This window comes from Rhopilema esculentum, chromosome 11, assembly GCF_057945365.1.
Source record: "Rhopilema esculentum isolate cy_ngs chromosome 11, ASM5794536v1, whole genome shotgun sequence".
Classification (NCBI taxonomy): domain Eukaryota; kingdom Metazoa; phylum Cnidaria; class Scyphozoa; order Rhizostomeae; family Rhizostomatidae; genus Rhopilema; species Rhopilema esculentum.
Window position 1 is genome coordinate 11535297 of NC_142825.1, and position 26690 is coordinate 11561986.

General features: G+C 36.7%; 3 protein-coding genes across 3 annotated transcripts; 2 read left to right on the forward strand and 1 right to left on the reverse strand.

Moving 5' to 3' along the window:
• The first annotated feature begins 3386 nt into the window (after positions 1-3386).
• Positions 3387-24483, forward strand: LOC135693194 (uncharacterized). Its single transcript, XM_065211589.2, has 13 exons — positions 3387-3536; positions 12613-12864; positions 14838-14864; positions 15581-15616; positions 17641-17913; positions 19237-19275; positions 19412-19447; positions 19643-19915; positions 20753-20839; positions 21145-21370; positions 22687-22889; positions 23189-23465; positions 24133-24483. The coding sequence occupies exons 1-13, from the start codon at positions 3455-3457 to the stop codon at positions 24326-24328; spliced, it is 2007 nt and encodes a 668-aa protein (XP_065067661.2). The 5' UTR covers positions 3387-3454; the 3' UTR covers positions 24329-24483.
• LOC135685624 (uncharacterized) lies at positions 6908-7691 on the forward strand. Its single transcript, XM_065201610.2, has 3 exons — positions 6908-7098; positions 7211-7432; positions 7535-7691. The coding sequence occupies exons 1-3, from the start codon at positions 6908-6910 to the stop codon at positions 7689-7691; spliced, it is 570 nt and encodes a 189-aa protein (XP_065057682.2).
• On the reverse strand, positions 7889-12164 carry LOC135685625 (uncharacterized). The gene is made up of 8 exons (XM_089111562.1): positions 11826-12164; positions 10142-11026; positions 9760-9946; positions 9532-9639; positions 9005-9139; positions 8672-8843; positions 8300-8451; positions 7889-8076 (listed from the first exon to the last, which is right to left on the reverse strand). Exons 1-8 carry the CDS (start codon positions 12162-12164, stop codon positions 7889-7891), a joined length of 2166 nt encoding a protein of 721 aa, XP_088967688.1.
• Positions 24484-26690: the final 2207 nt, after the last annotated feature.

Sequence of the window (26690 nt, forward strand, 5' to 3'; positions counted from 1 at the left end):
TTCATTTGGTGGGAGCCAGGCCTACGATTTTCCGACAAGATAACATCATGGACCATGTCTTATTTCAAAGAAACTGCAAATTTTGATAAAAATAGTTGATTTTTTGACAGGACTCTCTAGAAATCTTTGCTGACCACGCCATAATTAAGTAGCAAGAAGAACAATCCATTTATGATTTTTGATATCAAGATCGATATCTCATCTAAGACAATTTGTGATACAAGAGGTAGACCGATTACACTTTTGACAAGTCGTACGTTCATTTTATGCATTTTATCTTGTTTTCGTCAGTGAAAAATATGTTTGAAAATAACTTTTATTCAGAAGAATCCGATGGAAATTTTGGCTAATCTTTACGGAATTGAAATTAAATATAAAATTCACAAGCAGTTTCAATATTGGTCATATATTGTTTGTTTGACTATTTAGTACTGGCTAATTTGTTTATCAGCTATGCTATGTTCAAACTTTGCAAAAAAGGCACAGAGAGGTTAGAGAGGCCCGATTTCTTGGAGTAATTTCGACACGTTAAAAGGTTGTCAATTATCCGACGAAAGCCCGAATTTTCCGACAACATCGATGATAGGGGGTCCCGAGCCCCCCCCAAAACCCCCATAATTTCCACCACTGACTGTCTTGCAGCCCCAGTAATTGTCCAATCAGAGACAGAATCCCAGAAATTGAACCCTGTCAGATCAGAGCAGAGCCTCTTTCCTTCCCCTCCTACGCATCCATTCATTCTTTGCTACTGCAGCGGTCTAATTTATCCCCGGTTTCTTGAGTCTCTGGTACCCAGGGTAATTTTCTAGGACCTTTGTCATTGGTCAATTGGCGGCCGCTAAACTCTCACCTAGTTAGTTGAAGATACCAAAGGGAGACAACAAACTTTTTCTGTGTACGCAAGTAGAATTCTCCCTCACTGCTTCTTCTGCGAAGGAGCAGCCAACATGCACCAAAGGAAGACAACAAACGTTATCTCTGTACGCAAGTAGAAATCCTTTGCTACATGAATGCAATTTGGCTACTTCATATCCATTTCTGTAAATCTCAATTTTTTAACTGCATTCTTTAGTGTGAGCAGTGTCGGATGGAGGTATTGAATTGAAATTTTTTTACTTATTTTATTGACTTTATAGAAATTTTGATATTGGATTTCCAGCAAAGGTGTACGAGATTTTAGTGGAATAATTTTGCTCTCGTTGTACCCCACCACATAAGGCTTCTGCATATGAGATTATGTTGAAAGTTCAAATTGAGATTCAAATTCTTTCGGTGAGAAAAATGTTTTGGTGGAAGGAAAATATTTGGTGAGAAAAGAAGTGAAAGTGTAGGCAAGAATGTTATAAAATCTTATTTGGAGGAAGTATTTTTTTAAAAATTTTTCAAAGCCCATGGAAGAAAATTAGTTACAAGCGTTTACAGTTCGCAAGATTTTCGTTCGCCAACAGTTCTTAAAAAACGAGGCGCAAAAATTGAAACCGCTGGAACGGTTGAAGGAAATAATTGAGGAGAATTATGAAGATCCATTGCTGAAAGAGAAAAAGTGAAGATGAGCTGGAAATCTTATTTCTTTGGGACGAAGGAGAAAGAGAAACTGGAAACGACAATTGATGCTATTGGATGCATAGCAATGCTCAAATATTGTTTGAAGCAAAAAATCTCTACAGACAGTTCTCGATGCATTTCAATCATGCTTTGTGATATCAGAATTGACAACTGGAATTTCTCTCTTGCTATATTGAAATCACAAACCGAAATTTAGAGATTTTCCTAGCGTTTGAAAATTTTGGCGAGAAAAAATTACTGTTTCAAAAAATTCCTTTGGGGTCAATTTCCAGTTTATCTGCTTAACCGAAAAGTTAACTCAAAATTTTGGGTACTAAATGCAAGTTCATATGTTCACAAAGCTATAAAAATGAAGATTCTTCTCTGTCCTTGGGTTTTTCAGTAAATGCAGAAAATGAACAGATTCTAAGCTAGTTAACTATTGTTAAACAAATTAAGCGAAAAAAAACCATTGCCTAAAAATTCCATTCCTGTCTAAAAATTGTCTATGCGTTGGAATTTTCCAAGAATGGCAAGGCCAGTTTTAGGAAGTAACTTGAAATAGCGTCAGTTTCAAGCTCTTTGAATTGGCAGTTTTCGTATTGGTTTCCCTTATGTCATGGCCAGTAATGGATTTGAATAGGACTTTTGGTGTCATTTTATTGAAATTTGCCTGATAATAATGGGTTCACAGTTTCTCCACAATTTCTAGCAAGGTCGGTACCTATTCTACAAAAGTAATCATTCATAACGTTTACAATTTCACTGGAGTTAGCGATTTCCTGGACACATTTCTTGATGCAATCAATGTTTATAGCTTTTGACTTTTTATTGATAATTTCATTTGCCATTAGTCATTAGTTTAGTAACATTGTACTATTGCCATTAGTCCTACCTTTGGAAAGCCTTTTTCTAGGCATCTAGGGATATGTAACCCACTCAAACAGACTGGGGGGGGGGGCTAAGAGTCAAGTTTAGTGACATAGGAGGACCCACCAGCTGGGTCCGACAAAAGTAAAACTTTTGAGATGAAGCCTTCTAGAATGACTAAAAATGCATCTCCCAGACAAAAATTTAACAAATTACAATAACGCTCAGAATAGACAATTCGATGATTCTCAGAAAAACTTTGAGGAAAGAAAAGAAGGGTGGCCTTTCGTTTAGAGTGCACATCGATTGTATAGCAAGAAGCTGTTGTATTAATTGGGATAATTTCACTTCTTGAACCGAAATGTTGCTTGTCGCGAGTGTTTTCAGTAGGCCATGTTTACACATCCAAATGCAGACATTGCAATGATACAGAAAGCTATCTACTGAATAGATGCAAACAATAAACAAATGATAAAAATATACGTAAATAAGTATAAAAAAATCAACCAGTTTATAAATAGTTTGTTTTCTTTTTATTTCATATTGTGTTTTCAAAAATAAGAAAAAAGGGTGGTAAAAAACATTTATCTCTGAAAAAGTGGGGGTCTTCAGCCCCTTCAGCGGCCTTGAATTAAGTGTAGCGATAAAGAAGTAGGAATTGGCTTCAAGAATGAACTAAACTTTTTGGGATGTTCTTAAAGCTGCTCTTTTGAAGGTCAAAAGGGCAGAGGTACCCTGGTTGGGAACATAATGGAATGCTTTTCATGTTTAAGTTGTTGTAAAAAGCATATTATTTTCATTTGCTGTAAATGTGGAGTAATTCATAGGGCATGATTCTAACATTACTGAGGTATCCGTAAATAAAAATCGATTAGATTTTTGTTACCTGACACTACTGCATAAACAACAATTATGAGTCGATTGTACACTGTCAACTGAACAAATAGTAATTATCAAATTCAAACAATATTGATCAGGTGAATAATAATCTACACTCGTATCCTTGAGGCTCCAGTCGAATTCTGTAGCAGATGCAGTCATGGCATCACACTGGGCGCCAATGCTTTTTAAAACGCTGATCGCGTTTGTTCTTTTTCAGGCATCTTATGGCAATCGTAGCGGTATGTAGATATGAATAAATTGTTATTTTTAGATTATAAGCTTCGATAGTAGTATTGAAGACATAAGGCTGGAAAGAGGCTAGACGAATCAAGATAGAGAAAATCTTTAGCGATCGTAATGAACAGAAGAAATATTGACGGCCCAGATTAAATAATCACGTTTTGCTAGTTTGATAGCATGAAAAGTCAGGTAAAATCTTCTATATGTTGATTTCACTGGCCTTTTTCAATAAACTTTAAAAAAAGCGCTATTAGATATTAGATTAAGCCGTTTTTTGAATTATAGTCGCAAAGCGTGCTGGTTGCGCAAGACCCTTTGAAGACAATCGACAGATATTTAAATGCCTTAAGTCATCTGTCAATCATATTTAGCAAATTAATGAGCGTGTTAGTGGATTCACGCTCACTGCTTCTCTGAAAAAATATAGAGGAATTTACAATAAATTTCAGCCTGTTTTTATACCGATAGGCTGTCGGTTTACAAAATGAAAAGAACAAAGAAAATACTAAAACATGATGTTTTTAATTAGCGATGCTAGACAAATTGTTTCTAGTGTCAAGGTCACCCATTTCACCAGTAGGAACAACATGTTTAACCTAGAGCCTCATATGCAAATTATTGCAGTTCTGAGTAAACAAAAATTAAGCTTTCTTTTGATCCAGGCAGAGGTTTAAAGGTGAACTGACACGCAAAACTATTTTTTGATATAATGTAGAAAACGATGCATGGAATCTTAATTTCAAGTTTTCGGTTAATTATTATTGTCCGTTTTGACGCAATTCCGCTCTAAATGTCATGAAATTATCGTCGGGTGTTCGACCATTGTCGGCATTTCATGTGACCCAGTGCGTGTGACGTCACAAACACCATGTTTTTATTCCTTGAATGGAAATCACGCACGGACTGGACAGTTCAGTTCATCTTGTTTAGTTACTATTCGAGGAGATCTACGTAGCCTTTGATCCAAAATAATGAAAAATCGAGGCTAATGAAATATACGAAGGTTATGTGCTGGCTGGTACTGCGTTATGTTAGGAGGGAATTTAAGTTTGGAAGGAATAGGCACTTTTAGCTGCTCGAAGAAATTCTCAATTCTGAAGTCAATCATGCGGACGAATGTAAGAATCTTTTCATTTTATCATGAATCTAGCTTCTTTTTCGAATAAATTCAATATATTATTACTTCGATATACATCCATATAAATCATGAACGTTATTTTATTTTGGGTTTGCAAACTCATCGGTTCACTCGAGTTACAGGAGTGCAGCGGCCTGGGAGTTGAAAATTTTACTAAGTTGTTTTCCTGCAAATAGCGATTCGATCGTACCAGGTTCTTCACCCCTGAAAATCTTTCATGTGATTGAATAAAAAATATGCCAAAAATGAGTGACTTAAACTCGAAATCTTTACTGCGAATATTGAAGTTAACCTGGATCAAAGACCGAAATTAACTTTGGGGGGGGGGGGGGGTGATGGCTGATAAATTAGTCTAACAGCAGCCGTATTTAACAAAATAAAAGTATTTTACTTAGGTTTCCAGAAAATGAAAATCCTGTCGATATATTTATCGCTACCATATACGATATGTTGGCCCGCCACACACTGGGTCCTCCAAGACGGAGGTAGGGCCTCAAACGCGTTGGATAATACGATATTCTTGCAAATCTTATTATGAAAGGTTTGTAAAGGAGTCATAATCTGTTTTCCAATTAGGTTGTCGAAATGGAGCCAAAACCTACTCAATTAATGTATCGGTGCTCATCCGAAAAGTCATAAAAGTATGCCCTTTCAGACTGTCGTGTTGATCAAGTTATGTGAACATGGTGTTTGCGACGTCACGATTATGCGGAAGGCTCGGGCGAACTCGTCCGTGCTCGGAAAATGCTCGGTGGCTAACTTTGACGCTCAATAACTCGAAAACTGTGTTGAATATTTAAAAAAAAATAATGCATCAGGTATTGATGCTCGATATGCCTTCATTTGAGGTCAAGTTATTTTTGCGTGTCAGTTCACCTTTAACTGAAATTTTGTTGATGTTTTTTAGCAATTAGTTTCGACACACGTTGGAAAATTTTTTTTATTTCAATGCCTATACCACCATTGCATTAGAAAATCAATGGGGTAAAAGTTTCGTTTTCTTCATTCATAACCACCTTGTTGTATATTGTCTTTTTTGCCAGCTCCATAGATCTGATGGATGCAGCTAATAGGCACGGAAATAACCGTAACTAACTAACCGCAGGTGTTATCAAGGTTATTTAAACTGTTTCTCGATGCCAATATGCCAGAAATTTTAAATCTGCCAGGTACCATTTCAAATTTTACTTCCGGTCACGTGAGAAGGCAAAGTTTCATTTTACGGTCAGAAAAATTAAAAGTCATTTTTTTATAAATCTGAGGCAAGATTTGAAAAAGAATCAAAACAGATAAAAAAATCTATAAACATGAACCCTGTGAAGTTTATATTTTGAGAGACATGGATCGTTAAACTTTCGATGATGACGTCACAAAATATCTAACTTTGCCCAATTCCTAATGCGTAAAACAAAACTTTTTGTTAAAAATTGATAAACATACTTCAAAGCTCAAAATCACTAAAAGAATCATCTGTTGTATCATCAAAAGAATCAAGCCAGGCCCAGGCACTATGTTGGTCAGACACGGATGTATTTGACCAGACGGAAATGGAGGGGAGTACCACTTTGGGGCGGGGACATTTTGATTACCAGTTTCGAATTCTTTATCAATTGGGGATATTGAATTGTGATAGTAAAGCGGCAAATTCCCATTTACTATCACAATTTAATATTCCCAATTAAAAAAGAATTCGAAACTGGTAATCAAAATTTTTGTCAGGTTTTTAACATTTCTTTTCTTTTCTTTTAAGCAGGACAGGCATTGAACTCAGCAATATTTTGTTGAAGCTTTCATCCTGTTGAAATATTCTTATTATTATTATATTATAAATCTGAATAGTTCGAACTCTTTTGGGGAACATCAAACATCTTCGAGTTACAAAATGTTCTTTCCTACAAGTATTTAAATTTCTTTAGCAAATAGAACCCGAGCTCCAATGAATAGCGAACGCTCTGCACACAAGAAGAAATTAAAACCAACTAGTTTAAAGGACAAGTGACACACTTTTCACCCTATCGTTTCTTTTCATTAACTTATAGATCATCATTTAGAAGTAAGTTTTTCCTGGTTTAGAACAAAAAATTCTAATCAGGGGGCGCAGGGGGCGCGATTTTACTTTTTATCACGTGACCCTATGACGTACATTGTGATAACTCGGAATTTTCCTGTCATTGACAACAAGTAGCATTTTGAGGAATACGAAGACAAAAGATCGGATAACTCAGAAAAAACATGGCAGATTCTCAAACGGATTTCGATTATGCAGAGAATAACTCTTTGGAAATCGTTCCATACCAATTTGAACCTCTTGTACAAAACAACTACCCGAATACGATCACGGAAACATCAAGCTCCGAGGACGACCTAGAAAATGGTGGCACGGAAGAAGAACATCCCAGTGGACGAATTGGAAATACAGAATGGTGAGTGGTTTTTTTGCAATCAAATTATATTCAAAGATAATAATTTTAATAAACACAGTTTTGTTGTAAAAAATTGTGTCAAGGGGTTAAATTTTCAACGACTTTTACCTAGGTGCAAATGTGGGAGTTGTGTCAGCATGGACAAGGCAGCTGAGGCAATATGTTGCAGGGAGATCGAAGCTGTTGAGAATTTATTGGGAGAAGAAGGGGTTAATTGTATTACAGCTCATTCCGGATTTCGTAGTTGCTGTCTTAACATGCATTCAGTTCGTGTGGCAATAGAGATTTATTCTCAGTATGTTGGACCCTTTGATGGGACACAACCACCGCATGAGTAAGTAAAGTTTATGATTATCGTCATTTCTCGAACTATCCTCAGTGCATAACTATCACCATAACCAATTTCCTCACTTAATATTATAAACATTTTCAATAGAACCTATCGCCATGTTGCATATCGGCAGCTTGCAAGATTCCTCTATGGACATCTTGGACGTCATAACCGCCGAGTTCACCCTTCCTGTGCAGTAGCTGCAATAAGAAGAGCTTTCCCTGGACAATCGTATGCTGGATTCCAGTATTATATTCCTTGATGCCTTGTCTTTAAATTTTTTGATTTTTGAAATATTTTATATTTTGATTATTGGATTATTATATTAGATTGTTTTTTGATTTACACTTCTCTAAATTTCAACTTATACCTACATTCTTGAATATTAGTGAACCAATTCATAATTTATATGAGTTATGTCTATTTTTAGTTATGCCTACAAATGAAAATGCGAGGAACCTAATAAGTAATAGAGAATCTAGATCTGTGGTGTGCAATAAGGTGATCTTTGTCAGCTGTAGCATAACCAGCAGTTAGAGGAGGTGGAGTTTCCTTCTGCCTTTCCTTTATGTCAAGTGCAGCTTCTTTCAGCGTTGGAAATGCTTCCCTCCTTGCCAAAACATCTTGGATGAGCTTTTCTGCATAGTCTATTCGAAAAGAGGACAATATTTACCAAAGTTCTGTTATTGAACAATCAAAAGTTATCAAAAAGTGGCAGCATACAAAATGGCATCAGGAGGGTCCTTGTTGTGAAATTTGAAGCATCTGTGCATGTTCAACAACTAGTTTATTAGGTGTATCCAATAGAGGATGGGGATTTAATTTTCAACAATAAATAGTCAAATTTTCAAAAAAAGTATCCTGACTCACCAAATACTGGAGTTTCTTTTAGAGGTTTTACAACAGCAAGTTGCCCCTTTTTATGTTTTGGATAACAAACACGCCATTGCTTTCCCCCCATATTGTTTGTTTTTTGCTGCATTTGGCTGTTAGCATTGTAGTGAAGAACTGCGAGGTGTAATCTGTGGGTAAAATATTTACTGCATTTAGTCTTACAACTTCTGTTTCATACACAGACACACACACACCAATTATTCAATCTGCAGTTATTTAATCAATAATTGTGGCTTGTCTGTTTATTTGCAAGCTAAGTTGAAAATCTATTGTATATTTTGATTTATATGGAAATGACAAAATCTGCTAAATTGTATGCATAAAGGTTAAAGGTTTTCAGAGTCTCACCGTGCCAACATGGACCAGTAGAAAAAATGATGACTTTTTGGAGCAAAGCAGAGTATCACCCTGTGAAAGACCTCCAATCCATATGTTTGATACAACGGAGACAGGGAGCCAATGTCATTCACAAGCAGTGGTGCAGTAATGATAGGTTTTAGTAATTTGTATGGTATACTTTCTGTTAAGATAAAAATGTGAAATAAGTAAAAACATGTGGATCATATGTTTTTTATAATAAGGTGTAACATCATTTAAAGAAATGAAATCAATAATCATTTTCAATTATGCTACTTAATTTTTAATATGATGTGTTATATTGTCCCTAAAAAGTCCAAATACCTTTGATAATCCAGTCCCTTTCATCAATATCTCCATGTGCACAGTTTGGGAAAAGATCACCATGTCCAGCATGAATGTTGCACATATGGTTCAAGACAGATAACCATTTTTCCTTTTTTAACTCTTTTTCATGACCTATCAAAGGTAAAAACATAGTCAAATTTATATAGTGTATCATTAACATTATCCCTTTGTTTGCAATTGCATTTTATGTACTCACAAGTACCAATTAAAAATGGGGTGAGAACTAATGGGGGAGGGGTTGAAACTGGTTTAAGATTATTATAATAAGGGAGTTCCATATGATAAAAGTTAATAGCTCAAAGAATTGGAAGGAGGAGGCTGGACAAATTGAAAATAGTCATTTTTTGTTTAGTAAGTGCCTTTCCTTGGCAGGAATTATTCGAAAAAGAGGTACACTGTCATATAATAAATAACAAAAGGGTGTTAGAATATGAGAGGGGGGGGGGGGGTGGAAAATTTTTTAAAAATCTAGAAGCAGGTGGATAATTATTCTAGAGTGATACCTGATGTTGATGCAATCCAGTAGATGTGGTTTACAATGGCTTTTATCCAATTTTGAATCAAAGAGGCACCCTTCTTCTGACCAGCCTTCGTCAGCTTTGACTCAACTCCTGAAAATTAGTAATTCCACTTTGAAAACAGTGTAGGTATTTTTTGTTAAATATTTTGTCCTAAAGATTTCAACTAAACAGAAGAAACTGTTGTAAAACTAAATTTTGAAACAGATATACCTTTACATATATGCCAACAATCAAAGCTATGTTTTTTGTCAGTATGCTCTGTTCTCATATACTTCTTTATTTGAAGATGTCTGTCAGTTACCACTTCTGCAATATGGATATTGGCGTCCTGCATGTACTGAAGTCCTCGTTTCAAACCTTCAAGCTCCATATGGTAGCTACTTTTAACCTCATTTGCCTGGAATAATGAGCAATTCATGGTATGATTCAAAGAGATCATTTCAAGGGAAGATATACTAAACAATACTTCACAGAATACACATACAAAAAGATTTTCTATTTGTAAACACAACTACATAAATCTGATAGACCCACATACAGTCAGGCTGATGCCTACATTTATACATACATACATATAGTCAGTGCAACCTACTTGTACAAGCCTGATGTCAATGATTTTGTTGTGCGTCAAATCCATAAAGGTATAAGAGCCATATTTAGCAGAGTGGCCTGGAGAATCACACCTTGCATCACCTCCCAGAATAATCTCTTTTCCTTTCAATTGTTCTATGATCTCCAAATGCTGTCGGTGATATTCATCATTGACAGCTGGGATTAGATAGAGCTTCTGATGCCTGTAAAAAGTTCTTTTAGAAATGAATGGCACTCCAAGATGATGCATCATCACTGATACCTTGGCAATACTGCTTCCACTCAAAAATACAGCTGCTGATGCAAGTAGATTACCAATGGGCAGTTGTTGGTGGTATTTTTGGCTGTGCCAGGTAGTTTCATGTCCAGCTGCACAACTCACTGAAATCTTCACCATTGTCCCAATAATTGAAACTATTTTAGCCGTTGCAGATTTCAAACAACCAGGTACAAGGCATAACTGGAATAACGTGAGCAAAATGGTCTGTGGTATGAGAAAATATCTATCCTTGTGGGCAGGCAAGGGTATTTGTGAAACATCTACTATTTCTTCATATTCAATATCACTTTCCTCACTTTCCTCTATATCACTTTCATCTGTTTCATAATCAGATTCTTCAATTTCTTTTGTGCTCTCGATGGTACTCTCCTGAGACAGTACATCATCTTCTTTAAAGCAAAAACAGCGGCAATTGCATGAATCTGTTTGAACAGAGACATCAACAAATTTTTTTGCATCATCATCATCATCATTATCACCTGTTACAACAGAATCTGTTATGTCCGCAGTAACCATAGCATCCATCCGATCAGTGGTCTCCTCAACAATAAGCTCATTTTCAGCATTTGAACTCGATTGATGGGATGCAAGTGCTGATTCAATAACCTGGTTGAAAATATTTTTTCTCTCAATAAATTGTGAGTCAATTTTGAATTAATATACATCTTTTTTTTTATAGGTCAATAATTTATATTTAACAGAAATTTGAAATAACGCCCCGAAATTTGACATAACCCCCTTTTTCATACAAGAGAAACTACAGTGTAGACTGCAATGATTTAGTCATATTTCATGTTGTATTTCGTCGTAATATTGCCAATTTCTCATTTCATGTGTTTGCAGAGGTGGTGCCAGAAATCTTCCGACAGAGGGGTTTGAGCTTCCGACAAGGGGGCTAAAATGACTAAAATATGCAATTTTTGTATGTTACTTTGTCAAATTTGCTCCAACAATAACCCAAAATTTCCTCCGATGGGGGGGCTAGATGCTTCCGACGGAGGGGCTGTAGCCCCCCTAGTCCTCCCCTGGCGCCACCACTGTGTGTTTGAGAGTCAAAAATTTCTTGTCCAATTCTGTCTTCAGCGTCTCTATAATTCCTTGAAAATCACGCAGCCCAGTGATTTTTGTATAAGCCCCCCTTCTCTAATAAGCCCCGATTTCTATTAAGCCCCCTGTCTCTAAAACCTCGAATATTAAAAAAACCCGGGGGATTTTAATATAGCTTTACGGTAACTTAGTGACGACAAGGTATAAGAAAATTGTCTTGTACGTAGCAAGGTGTAGTATATTTTTTTACGGAATATACTTCCGCCCCTATGCCCCCGTTACAAAAGGTCGTTTGCCCCCGCACCCCTCCACGGTTTTCCCGATTGAATTAACAGTTGTAGTAAAAAATAAGACTTACTTCTGAATGAATTCTCTTTTTGCGGGCACCAGATATACGCCTTTGAACTTTGTTATATACAAATAACGTGGGGACGGCATCTGGCAAAAGTTGTGCCTTCATCGTCACTTCCAAAGAGTTGTTCACAACAGGCGATCTCAGAAACGATTCATTTGTAAAATGAAGGGAGCAGACTCTGGAGTGTCGACTTGGTACAAAGTTTTCTCGTTTTATTTTGACAAGCCAGGCTTTCCTAACTGCTTTGTCCTCTGGAAATTTATGGAATGATATGTTCTTCCCATCGGCGGTGGCCGCAGCTCTTACTTTTGGTGTGCATCCGTAAGCAATACAGTGGCGCATTTTATTGCTATTTATACTTATTTACAAGAATTACTTAATGTCGAAAACAATTTGCAAAAGAATGACCCGATAACTAACTCTGATTTCGTTTAGAAGCGTGTTGTAAACGTTGATATTGCACTGTATACCAGTAGCAGCAAAAACAAATTATCACAATCTACGTCACGGTGTCACGTGATTCATTTCCCGCCATAATTTGAAAAGGGTTTTTAAGTAGGTAAATGAAATCAGAAAGGAAAAATATTTCAACAGCACTCTCATATAGCATTTTACTTTAAGTTAAAAGAAAAAAAAAATTTGGCGCCAAAAGCGTGTCACTTGTCCTTTAAAGTAAACAATTCAAACTGTTTTAATATGTGCTTCAATCGCCATCTATCTTTCTGGCTTTCTGATATCATAAAATGATCAGAAATTCATATCTAAGGATTTAGACTGACTCGTTTTTCAGGAGAGATATGCCACAATAAACGGGGTGTATTAATTTGCCCCTTTGGAACAACCGTGCACATAGAGAAAGCATTATATGGAAGACCAAGCACACAATGCGAGATATACAGCTTTCCGTGTTCTGGCGAAAATGTTATACTGAAAGTTAGAAGAATATGTTCAGGAAAAACAATTTGCGTCGTTGACACCAACTTGCTCGGGAACCCTTGCACTGCTGTTTGGGAATCGCTTTCCTATAGATACACCTGTAAAGGTAAGATCATGGACGGGGAATTACTTAGACTCAATGGCGGCGCCAGGGGGAAGTATATTGGTAATTATCCTCCCACTTTTTCATTTCATTTCATTTTCAAATTTTTAGGCATGGTAGCCCCTAACTCTGTAGTGGCTGGCGCCGCCATTGCGTAGACTTAATTATCAAGGTGACGGTAGTGATTAGCATTATCAAGCTGTATCACAAATGCGCCGTTTACACTATGTCGTATAAATTTTGTCCAAATCAAAATTAGTTCAGATAAGCGCCGCATTTGCACTAGACCCTCGCTATCCGCACCAATCTGAGAGCGGCTATCCGAAAAAAAATTAGTTCATCTAGGAAAGTGGATTAAACTAGTTCAGATAGCTATGTGGTACAGTGTAAGCGGTTTTATCCGGATAAATTTTTTCCAAATCGTATCTTGCTTGAAAACGATTGGCTATTTCATCGTATTTGGTTTTAACTGTTTCCCAATCAAGATCTTTTGCCATCTTGGCTGCCTTGTAGTTGATAACTATTTGTATTGAAATTGGTATCCTTGTCAGATTTCCTACATTTTCGCAATTTCAGCGACAGGTTGCTTCAGCAGAGAATGCATTAATAAAGCTAACTAGGTCTGATATGTTTTGACAATGTCCTCAGACTTCGTCTTAACTGGAAGAGCAGATGATTCTGAAGAGAGAATGAAAAATCTTTGTACCTTTAGCGTTTTGGAGTGAATATTTTGATGATTTTGATTTTGTTGCCTAGCAATGACCTCATTGTGGGTGTTCTGCGCATGACTTGGGTCACGTGATTTCAGTTATGCGGCACAGTGTAAACGGGACGCCTTTGTGGAAAAAATTGTGCGGCACAGTATAAACGGGGTCTATGTTTCTATTTGATCTTAAACAAAGCTTTGAAAACTACAGTGGAATCCAGATATGACGGAATCTGAACGGTACCAGAAAATAGTTCGTCATATGGGGAGTTGGTTAAAACGGGAGAACATGTTTTTTAGCTTATTTTGCCGTTCACGCCTAAAAAACCTTCGGTGGGCTTGTTTGGGCTATCTCCAACTTCTGTTCACATTTAACTCCAAAAAACCAAGCCTAATTCAAATAATACTACTAGTTGGTCATTGAAAATGAAAAACTTGATGTTCGTCGTATAATTTTGGACTAAGAGATTAGCAAAGCTGGTATCACTTCACTTTTAACTGGTAGCTGAAAACCGTCTTCGATTTTTTCGATTATTATTGATCTTCGTTCTATTTGTCTTCTTTGCTTCTTCATCTGGGTCTCTCAATAAAGTGGTAAGAAGGTACTCATTTGCAGAAATTTCTGACGCGATCAAACTTTTGTCTCGTGCTCTGAGTCCATCAGCCAATACTTGAAATGTTTCATCGGCATGTTTTGACGATTACAAACATGATTTCCCCTAAGACTTAGTGATAAATGAACACGGGGGATAAATAAACAAAAATTGCAGATGAAAAAATTATGCAAAATTCTTTATATCGAGGGTAATTATGATGAAGGGACCTAAAAATTGGTTTGTGATAACGAAAGTTCGTTATATACAGGGCTCGTTATACCGAGAGAATTTGTAAGGAGTTTGTTAGGCAGAATCTAAGGGGCCAGACATTTAGTTCGTTATACCGGGAAGTTCGTTATAGCTGGGGTTCGTTATGTCGGGATTCCACTGTACATCAAAATTGGTCAATCTTTTTAAAGCTTTCATTGCTGAAGGGTTATCCTCTTTAAGCATATGAATTGGAATGAAACGACTTTCGGCCAAGTGAGGGTGCAATAAAAATATTCTTTGGAATTGGCACCATATCCCTTCTCTCACAAAATCCCTCCACTTTTCCTGCAAGACTTCAACATCCTTATGAAAAGTCTTTACAATCAAGTCTTTTCATATCATTATTTCTTCTTTTCTATCAAAATTGTACAATTAATCAGTTTTATATATCTTTACAATTTCAGCTCAAGTGACAGCTCCTTCTACAACAAGTAAGCCTTTTTGAGCATTCTCCAATTTTTGAGGAAAACCTATTCTAGTGATTGATATAAATTAACGGGAAAGGGCATACATTAAGTACAGTTTATAACCAGAAAGAGGTTTTTTCACATTTTCGCCATCCAGCCAATCAAAAGCGATTATTCAAGTATTGTTTCGACTTTGCTGACTTCACGAGCTACCCATTCGGGTTTAGAAAAGAAAAATATATCCCACCATTTTCTTAGCGATGAAAAAACAGATTCTTAATCCAAATAATTTCGAACAAACATTTTTTGAGAAATTTTTGAACACCAGTTCAGTGATTTTCGCCTTAAAAATATTGGAGGTGGGGCACTAATGCAATTTCGCACCTCTTGGACGCTGATCCGCACCTACCACTATGTATTGTTTTATGAGCAGCCATACATACGCTAAAAGGTGCGAAGCTACAATAGCACCGAGTGCTTTTGGCCTTGAGAAACGCATTGACCCGTTTGCGATCCATCATCTATAGTTTACAAAAAAAGACAAATTTACTTGTAATAAGAATTATTTTGAATCAAAAGCAGTTATACTTTCTATTTAACTTCATTATTCTTGAAAAGTAGATTGTAGCCATATTGATTAAGGCATTCCAAGATGGGGTCTTAGGCTGCGAGAAACTTTAGAACGGTTCCAAATGGAACTTTTCTTCTAAGCCTAGTGAAGACATTTTTATTCGTTTCAGCTCAAGTTCCCACGACGGAAAGCTCAATAAAGAAAAGTAAGATTTATATTTATACACTTAGTGAGCAAATGTATTGTACAGGCTGAGACAAAAATGGCGGCACTGTAGTAAAGTGTTTTTGGTAACCAAGATTCAAATAGCTATAGCAAGTTTCATAAAAGTTATAAGATGACTTTTTAGCGGACAATATTGGCAAATGTATCAGGGTTTAATACTGAAAATAGCAAATGAAGAAATATTCTTGATTTTTGCCTATATCTAAACAAATTCAACATCTCCAAAAACACGAAAATTGAGCCATGCTGATGTGAAATAACTGCAGTAAAAAAGATGGCTCGCACTAAAATGACTTATGTGTAATCCGTATTCACCAGCTTTAAGGCACCAAATAAAAAGGCCCAAGATGTTGCAATGGAAACTGTGACATAAGGAGCGGAGCAACAAGAGCTAAAACTACGTTCACATGTGGACGGAAAGGGTAGACGCATAAAAAAGTATACGTTTACTAACGTTGGCGTATACGTGTGGACTGTACTATACCACAATGAAAATTTATCTCCCAGTTACTATGGACATGAGAGGCTATAGCATGGCCAATTTGATGCGCGTGCTTTCCTACTTGCCACTTATTATCTATTATTACGCAATTAATGAATAAATTCACATGTACCAACGTAATTATCTATGATTACGTTATCTATGAATGTGAAGCAGAAGTCCCATTCATCGATCACCATTACATCATAAACCAATAATCACACACATTGACTAACCTATGCTCACACTCATCAACAACGATTACATTATCAACAAAATTTCACACTCATACATCGCTATTACGTCATCAACCAATGTTACCACTCATTATCACCATTTTGTCATCAAATGACGTTTCAACTCTTTTTCCATAAAACGTCATCATCCAGCATTCAGACTCATCAACAACGATTAGATCATCAACCAAAGTTCACACACATCAATCACCATTTTTCATCAACCAATGTTTCAACTCATCAATCACCATTTTGTCATCACTCAACGTTGAAACTCGTAATCCATCATGACCTAATAATTCAGCATTCACATTCATCCACGACCATTACGGTATCAAAAAACTCTAACAGTTACTTACCAAAGTTATTATATAGACCAAAATTTTCACTGATCGACAACCATTTTGTTATCAACCAATGTTTATATTCATCAATCACCATTATGCCATTGAACAACTTTCAATCTCCTTAACCAGTATACCGTCATGATGCAGTATTCACACTCATTGACAACCATAACGTCATCAACTTACGTTCCCACTCATCAATCACCATTACGTCATCAACCAACGTTCTCGCTCACCAACCACCATTTTGTCATCGATCAATGTTTAAACTCCTTATCCATCATAACGTCATCAACTTACGTTCCCACTCATCAATCACCATTACGTCATCAACCAACGTTCTCGCTCACCAACCACCATTTTGTCATCGATCAATGTTTAAACTCCTTATCCATCATAACGTCATCAACTTACGTTCCCACTCATCAATCACCATCATGTCATCAACCAACGTTCTCGCTCACCAACCACATACACTCACCAATAACGTCAGCATCCAGCATCCAACAACCATTGACGTTCACATTCATCAATTACCATATGCCACGTTGTCAACCAGTGTTCTCGCAAAGCAAACACCATTATGTCAAAGCAAACTCATTAACAACCATTACGTCATCAGCAAACAACTACACCCATCATCAACATGTGTTATCAACAAATATTCACGCTGATTTTCCACCATTATCTGATCATTCGACATTCGCACTCCTCAATCGACATTACTTCATTCATCAGAGTTCCTACGTGGCCCATCAGGTAAATGCTCAGCTCATTTTCAAACGTAAAATTACAATCGTTGAAGAATCAACTACATTTTTTGCTTGCTATATCTTTCTACGAGAGCTTTGACAAATTTACATTTTTAAACTGTAAAGTATACTGCAGTTATGACAACGAGCCCAGTCACAAAAATTATTGTTGTATCTTGATCTTTTAGAGAGAGTCTGTGAGAACTATTCTTCGTTTCTGGGATGTGCACCAGGAAAGGTCATCAATATCTTGAGTGCGTTTTACGGAAGGAGATCCACAGCCTACTGTACGACCGGAGACACAAGCGATACGTCCTGCTCTGTTGATGCCACAAAGTATGCAAGATTCTACGCACAAGGCAGATCAGTTGGCATCGCACAAGCCCTTAGTTCCTTGCATGGAGATCCTTGTCCGGGAATTTCAAAATATCTAGAAATCAATTATGAGTGTGTGCTAAAATGTAAGTTTTTACTTTTGTACATTTAAACCAGATATGTTGGCGCTTTCTGACAAAATGTACTATTTTGTTAGGAAAAACTCTTTCACAGTGACTGAAAGGATGACTTGTGGTTCACTAGGGTACATTGACAGAACGGTTTTTGGAAACAGACGACAGCTTCTTTAAAACTTCCTACTGCACCTCCAGCTAAATCATCTGATGTCATAATAGCTGTTAACTGGGGCGTAATGCTTGGTTCCTTATAAAGAGAGTTGAAAACGCTTCGGATTTCATAGCAGGATCAAAGTTGCTACCCCGATAGTATCCTTAAATGCGATCATCTTGGAGCTGCTTCTGATGACACCATTGATTATGACGCTGGGAAATAACGCACCCTGCACTAAACATCATTTGTAAAATTTCTATTTTATTACTTAAAGGACAAGTGACCCACTTTTCACCCTATCTTTTTTTTCCATCAACTTATAGATTATCATTTAGAAGTAAGTTTGTCCTGGTTTAAAACAGAAAATTCTAATCAGGGGGCGGGGGGCGCGATTTTGCTTTTTATCACGTGACCCTATGACGTACATTGTGATAACTCGGAATTTTCCTGTCACTGATAGAGAGTTTACGAAACACGATGCGACAGGTCCAGACGAACTGAATTCGTTTAGAAGCGTTTTGTAAACGTTAATATTGCACTGTATACCAGTAGCAGCAATAACAAATTATCACAATCTACGTCACGGTGTCACGTGATTCATTTCCCGCCATAATTTGAAAAGGGTTTTTAAGTAGGAAAATGAAATCAGAAAGGAAAAATATTTCGACAACACTCTCATACAGCATTAAAAATTTGGCGCCAAAAGCGTGTCACTTGTCCTTTAAGGTCATCACATTGCAGAAGATGCAGCTTCATGTTTCTAGCCGATATCTCAATTCTGTATATTCATTTTCTAAAATTCACCTGACAATGATGCATAATTACTTTTCTTCCTGGGGTGAAAAATGACTTTTATTACAGTCCAATGAAATTTAAATCATTCCTATCAAATATTTGAATACTTTTAAAACGATATTTCCTTTTGGCGTAGAGCGTCAATGGGTGAACAGGTATAAAATAACTACAAAGTGTGGTAAGAGACTATTTTCATGGGTATCTATACAATTAAAAACAGAAGAACATACCACTTTCCCCGCCATTTTTATAAAAAATCAAACAGTTCTAGACCGGCAAGTTAATCGTGTATCCTGTACAAGCGTATGTTAGTAGAAAATATTGCTATAATTATTCGAAATTAAAAATTAATTTTACAATTATTGATATTATCTTAATTTCAGCCACAACGACACCTCCACCGACACCTCCACCGACAACAAGTAAGTCTCACTAGGCCATACTATTTTGTTATACAAGGTGTTTCTTATAAATTATTGAAACTAGTAACAGAAAACACAGAATGTTGATAGTACGAAGATGTGAATTTTGTACTAAAAGGTGTCATTCACTTTTCAGTACCAAAGACAACGACAGAAAGTCCCATAAAAACAAGTAAGCAGCTTTATAATTTTGTTAAAAGAATTTTCCACATTATAAAAACCTCACTGTTTGTGCAATGCCATTTTGTAGGAAAAGAACCTTTAATCAAATTGGATTCGATATACAACATATTCCTTTATTTCTATCTTTCTTTTTACAGATTTTTAGGCAAAAAAATCTTAGTCATAATCTTTTCAAAATTTTTAGAAACAATCTGCGAGAACTATTCTACGTTTCTGGGATGTGCACCAGGAAAGGTCATCAATATCTTGAGTGCGTTTTACGGAAGGAGATCCACAGCCTACTGTACGACCGGAGACATAAGCGATACGTCCTGCTCTGTTGATGCCACAAAGTATGCAAGATTCTACGCACAAGGCAGATCAATTGGCATCGCACAAGCCCTTAGTTCCTTGCATGGAGATCCTTGTCCGGGAATTTCGAAGTATTTACAAATCAGTTTCGAGTGTGTTGACAAAGGTATATTTAATTTGCTTTAGAAGAAACTAAGAAATGATTCATTGTGGAAAAGGTGCTGCCGCATCTTTATTCTGTATTGCTACTACCGCAAATCCTCAAATTAGCCCCCTGGAATGGAGAATTTTCCATAGTCTGATGGAGCAATTGAGTATAATTTTAAGGATGAGAACAGTTTTAAAAGAAAGTATCTACAAGCTTCCTTTTGATTAATATCATTCGGCATAGAGAGCATTTAACAGAAGCATATTTAGCAAACTTTGATGGATTTTTTAGATGCTAATCCTCAATCCAGCACCTAAAGAAATATGTTGTGGAAAAATTGGTCAATAGCAGAAGGGCAAGTTCTCACCCATATTCCCAAATGTCTACGCTACTCTTAAAACGTATATCAATTAACAATTTGCGATAGGGTAGTGTTACCTATTCACCTATAACCATTCCCCAACAGTAACATTTTCTGATGGATAGGTCATGGAAAGTCATATCTCTAGAATCATAAACAATGCGGGAAAGGAACACATAGAGAACAGGGGAAAGCAAGCAACTGCTTTAAAGAACTTTTTACATAAAAATTTAACGAAAACCCGTTATAATGTTTTCATCAATTTAGTTATTCAATACCCCCTCCTTCGAGGTGGCAGAGTGGTTTAGCTCTCCACCACCTCTCTGCTAGATTCAAGTTCCCCTCCAAAAAGGCTGCCATCCCCCCCCCCCCCCCCCCCCGAAAAGAAGGCTGCGAGATTTATTTATCGTTCCCTTAAGTTGCAGAATCAGCTCAAAAATGAAGGTACAGCCCATTTCTTAAAGCTTTTTAACAAAATTTGCTTTGTATTCTAGACACACTGACAACAAATTCACCAACGGATACGAAACCACCACTTCCGCCTAAACCTACAACGCCGGTCGGTCCCCCCGTACCACCAGGTAAGAGAATGTAAAGTTAAGTAAAAACCAACTTTAACAGGCGTATTCTGGTGAGTTTTAAAGGAAGGTGAAGATGTTTTGAACAATCATAGCAAGGCATTATAATCATGAGTTTTATAAGAGAAGATGACGTCCTTTTTAAGTATACATTGATTTTAAGCACAATGACTGGAAAAGCTTTGCTCCTTTATATATTAGTGAAGTTGAATCGGAATTTAAATGGCCTTGCATTTATACGATGAGCCACAGCAAACCCGATTCACTTTTCAATATAGATAATCAATGTAAATAAACTTCTGTTACAGCCTCATGCGGCACACCTCAAGTCGCGCAATCACGGATAGTTGGTGGTATCAACGCAAAGCCAGGAGCATGGCCATGGCAAGTAGCATTGTACCGAAAAGGCAATTTCTTGTGCGGAGGAGCACTGATTGACCCGATGTGGATAGTGACAGCTACACACTGTTTAGAACGACTAAATTCTGGGGATACCATTGGCGATTACCACGTCATCCTTGGTGACCATGACAGGTATAATGAAAATAATCTTTCTTAATATTTCTTCATTTAAAGTTGGCAGTTTTGAAGCAGATATATTCCAAATTACGCCAAATATGCAGAAATGCCTACTTTGCATTTCTGTGATCAAATACAAACTAACTTAAATATACTGGAGGTTTAGAAAAAAAAAACTTTGCAAAGCCTGCAGTTTCATTCGTTTGTCTTTATGATCAGTTTTTTAAACAACCTTTAAAATATTTTCTTTCATTTAGTGATGACTTCTAAACTTCTAGAGTCTAATTCCAAAAAATCTTGTTGTTTTTGAAGCATTAGAAGCTTGAAGTTTCCTTGGAAAAAAACCATCGTTTATTCTAAGATTGCATACGTTTGTTCTTTAAACGAAGGATGGGTTTATACTGTTCTTGGTTTTGTTACGATAAAATAAACAACTATTTTATCTTGGTGTTATGTATGATAAGCAACTGTAGGTTTCCCTTGTGAACTAAAACTGAGTTACCTTGGCAGCAAGTTCTAAAAGGATCTCTCTTTGTCTCTGCATGTGGGTGTGAGACTGTCCAAAACATATTGTATATTTGATCATTTGTGATATTGTCATAAAACAAGCTTAGATGTGGCATAAAGTACCTTGTTATCAGTTTAATTTTGTCGGTCCAATCAAAATTTTGTAGTTTAATATATGTGATTGGGGATAATTTCGTTAAGTTACCATCTTCTACTTGATTTCACTCAGAAAATTGGGATAAAAATTGATCTTAGAATCTAATGTTGACAAAATGATTATTTAGATTTTGAAATTCTTAGAGGCAACAACTTTCAGTGTCACTCCATCAATTTATATGCGCTAAATATAAAAAAGATTTACTATTTCTTCATTAAATTTACCGAAATTTTCAGGGACAATAAAAGATAAAACCGTACATTATTCCGATTTTTCAGATTTTTCAGCATTTTTCTCATAACCAACCTTAAATGTAGAATCGTTTGTATAACAGCAGACTTTAGGGTAGCCCAGTACATTATCATCAATGAAAATATTAAACAGAAGTGGCTCTAATACCGCTCCCTGGGGGGTACTCCTTATCTCAAGTAAAACCACATGACGAATGTTCCATCAACCCTCCATTACAAATTTTGTATTCCTATTTTCATCACAAGCAGTCATGATGTGCTCAAAACTATGAAGAGGAAAGGACCATTACAAAAACAGAATCAATGTTGATAGAATGCCATACACTCTGCCAAAGATGCCATCAATTGCCATCAATTGTATCATTTCACGTAACATGCATGAAAATATTGTGAAAAGCGCTTTTATTTTCTTACAGGACATCAAACGAAGGAACAGAAATTAAAAGATACCTATCCAAGATGATTCTTCACCCACAATATGACAAAGGGCATCGATACAATAACGACATTGCTTTAATAAAAATGAGCGGACCCATCCTCTTCTCCAACCGTATTTTGCCCATTTGCTTGCCAGCCCAGGGTCAAAGCTTACCGACAAACACAAACTGCTTTGTTACAGGTAAGAGGAATTATTAAAAAATCTGTGTTCGCAAAGCAACGTTATATTTTTTAAAGATGAATATTTTATTTCTAATAAAACTGTAAATAAAGCAAATTAGATTCCGTAAAAAGGGCGATAGCACTGCTGATGAAGGAGAAATAATGTATTGAGAAGGTAGAACTTCAGTTACAGTACCTTTTTAGAGATACTATTCGTCTTGGTCGTATAGACATTTATAAACAACAGTAACTATAGGGAGGTCTTTTAATACCTAAACCTATACAAATGCTATTAAAATGGGGGTAATTGCCTCGTAGGTTGGGGAATGACAAGCTATCCGAGCAACCCTGCCAATGTCTTGCAGCAAGGATCGATGGCTACTGTCTCAAAACAAGAATGCGCACAGCGTCTTCAGGCATCACTCGGAACAGAAAAACTCAGTGTTTCTGATCAAATGCTGTGTGCTGGAAACAGCCTTAATTCTCCGGACAAAGAACTGAGTGCTTGCAGAGGGGATAGCGGAGGCCCATTTGTGTGCCAAGGAGCAAACGGAAAATGGAGTCTGCAAGGTGTTGTCAGCTGGGGTTCAATCAGGTGGGTGAATCAATTAAGAGACAATTCGACTCCGCATAAGATTATACATGGCATATTCTAGTATGTTTTCGATTTTAACCTGTTGCTAACGCTAACTAGAGTGAATTCCGCAGATACGGGAACATATTTTTCTCAATCAAGAAAGTATGGTAATGAGAAGTGTTCGCATTCAATTTTTTTCATTGCGGTATTCCACTTCAGGTAGCAGACCCCAGATACCTACTTTACTCCAGAGGTGCCATCCTAAAAAGTTAGGAAGGCAGGCTGTGCTGTGGGCGAATTTAAGAAGTGTGACCCACGGTCACACCCTTAGCATACCCAATATATTTGCATCTGTATTGAAGACTCTCCGCTGTGTGTAGGAATCATTCAAACTATTCGATGATACAAAAAGACTGATAAGAAATTGCTCATTCATGAGGAATATAAAGTATAAGAAAGGTTTGACAACAAAGAAGAATTCGCCCAAACAAATATGAACTCATTTGTAGCTAGCCCCCCAAAAATAATATCTTCAAATTTTAGCAAGAGTCCCGTTAACTCCTCTCCACGGCACCACTGCTTTACCCCTGTTTCCGTCTAATTAGGGAAACTATTGCTTATCTTTCTGCCAAGCGAAATTTCCCTACTCTGATTACGTATAAATCAACTACTATTCCATAAACAGGTGTTCGGGAGTTGACAGATATTCAGTGTTTGCAAGAGTCAGTGAGTTCCGCAACTGGATCGATGACGTAATCAAACACGACGGGCTACCATCAACCACACCAAAGCCAATAACCAGTACTACAGAAGCTACAACAGAGCAGCCAACTGCCACACCTGTTGCACCACTAATCCCTGGTCCTGAACCCCCGCTTTAATTATATATAGTGAACAATATCAGTAGTTTTATGATTTTAATCAATAACTTTGATTAGGGTGACTTTCTACAATGTCAAACTTAAATCAGAAGGGAAAACATAGAAATGGGAAAATCGTTAGCAATGAATACGTAAAATGAAGGGCTATAATTGTGTATTCTATCTTTGATTTTCTGTCATGTGGAAAGATTTCGCGAGCATAGGTTCCAAATCTTTGATTGGCTGTGCGACCAAAATTCTCCAAACCACATTAGCCAAAGATATTTCAAGAACTTGACAACAAACGTGCCTCGCAGCTATATTTAGGCCTATTATGCACGTTTTAACCTATTATGCACGTGCAAAATGTGCTAAAAGATAAGTTAAATCTATCATTTTTCGAACAATTTACTTTTTGATAGATTTATGAAACAACTGTCGTTGTACCGAGTAAATTTTTTTCAGTCATCGCTATCAGGCCTTTCCTAAGCTCTTTCTCTTCTGATAAGTGCTCCTTTCAACGAGAATGAAGCGCTATTACGATAACGAGTTCTAAAAAGGCGGCAGTTTTTTAAGGTTTTGCATAGATTATTTAACGTTAGTTTTTAAAATACTAAATATACACTTATTAAGACTAACATAAAGCAATTTCAAGAATTGCATAAAACAGATTATTGTTGCAAAAAGAGCATGTGCACTTGTTTTTAAGGGACCAAAATTTAATCAAATTCTTGAATTCTGTAGTCTTTTGGGCTGTCTTTCCTGATTCTGGGAGTGAATTCAAAATTGTAGACTCTTGAAAACTTAACGACCTGATGCCATAGGTTGTGACTGTTATTTTAGATACAAAATAGTCTTATCAAGCATTATGAAGGAGGCATTCAGAATTATCAAGGGGGCGTTCATTCTAGGGCGCATTTCATCAAATGATGTCTTAAGAATGGCAGAGTGATTAGGGTCGCGGAAGACAGAGCTAAGGGTCCGAGTTTTATTCCCTGCAATTTCAAGCGTAGGGATCATGAAGTAAGGTCATATCGAGAGAAAGGACCTGGACACTATTCGATGAACATAGCTTTTCCGTGTCCTAGGAACTATCTTTGGATGCAAAAACGAATACAAATGCAGCACAATGTAGATACAAATGCAAAGAAAACCACCTAAAAACTTATTTATTACCTGACGCCACTTCATAAACAACTATTATGAGTTAATAATACCCTGTCGACTGAACAAATATTAGCGACCTAGTTCAAACAATTTTGATCGATTGAATATAAACCCATACCGGTACCCACGAGGCTCTAGTTGGATGCTGCAAGCATATGAAGTCATGACATCACACTGGGCGCCAATGCTATTTAAACGCTGCTTGCGTTCGTTCTTTTTCAGGCATCTTATAGCGTTTTCACCGGTAAGTAGGTATGAATAAATCATTACAATCAGATTATAAACTTCAATGGTAGTATTGAGGCTAACAAAAGACTAGACTAAAAATAAAAACAGTCAAGGGTACCTTTTCGCTACTTTGGCAAGGCAATTTAGCAAAATCCTTGGGTATTTTGCTTCTATTATCTTTGGTGTCACAACCTTTTAAAAGCATGGCAAGTCAGTTCACCTTGTAAAATCCTTTACAAGCATTAATGTTATGAATGTCCCTTATTGAAAATCCCGCATTAAAGATCACCTTTAAAGTCATAAAATTCACCTTGTATAATTATATGCACTCCCCTTTCGAAATTTTCTTTATTTCCTACACTAAGGGAGTATGGAAAGGGGGGATGATGGCCAAAAATCATTGGATTTTTTTAAACGATTATCTTGAGACAATTACCCTTTAAGACGCCCCCAAATCACCCTGTAAATGTTAAATAGATGCACAGTCATCGGCAAAACTCAGTTCTTTTTTCAACAACAAGTTAATTATGCTATCCAAACGTTGGAAGACACCTAAAGTGGATCAGTCCCTATAAAGACGCTTCCAAGACTGCCCTTAGACTTAGGCGGTTTTGGGTGCACATGGTCATAAGGCGGTTTTGGGTGCACATGGTCATACTATCAGTCTTTCAAAATTACCGATGATCGCAAAGAAATAACAAACTGCTAATCTAATAGAATTGTCACTTATGGCCGGGGTTGTTGTGGCCCCTTTATTTAACCAATGTTATAAGGTCTAATTTTCGAGAAAAGTGAAATGTTCTTTTCTATCAAGATATACAACTAGTTTCAAAAATTTTTTGGTATGCTCAATCTGCAATGTTTTGTTCTACAGGGTCCTACCAACTGTACGCAAATTGTGAACGATGAAATTTCATTAGAATTAACAAACTCGTGAAATGCATCGATAGCATGTGTTTATATACGTTTTAGCAGCTGAATGGCCCAA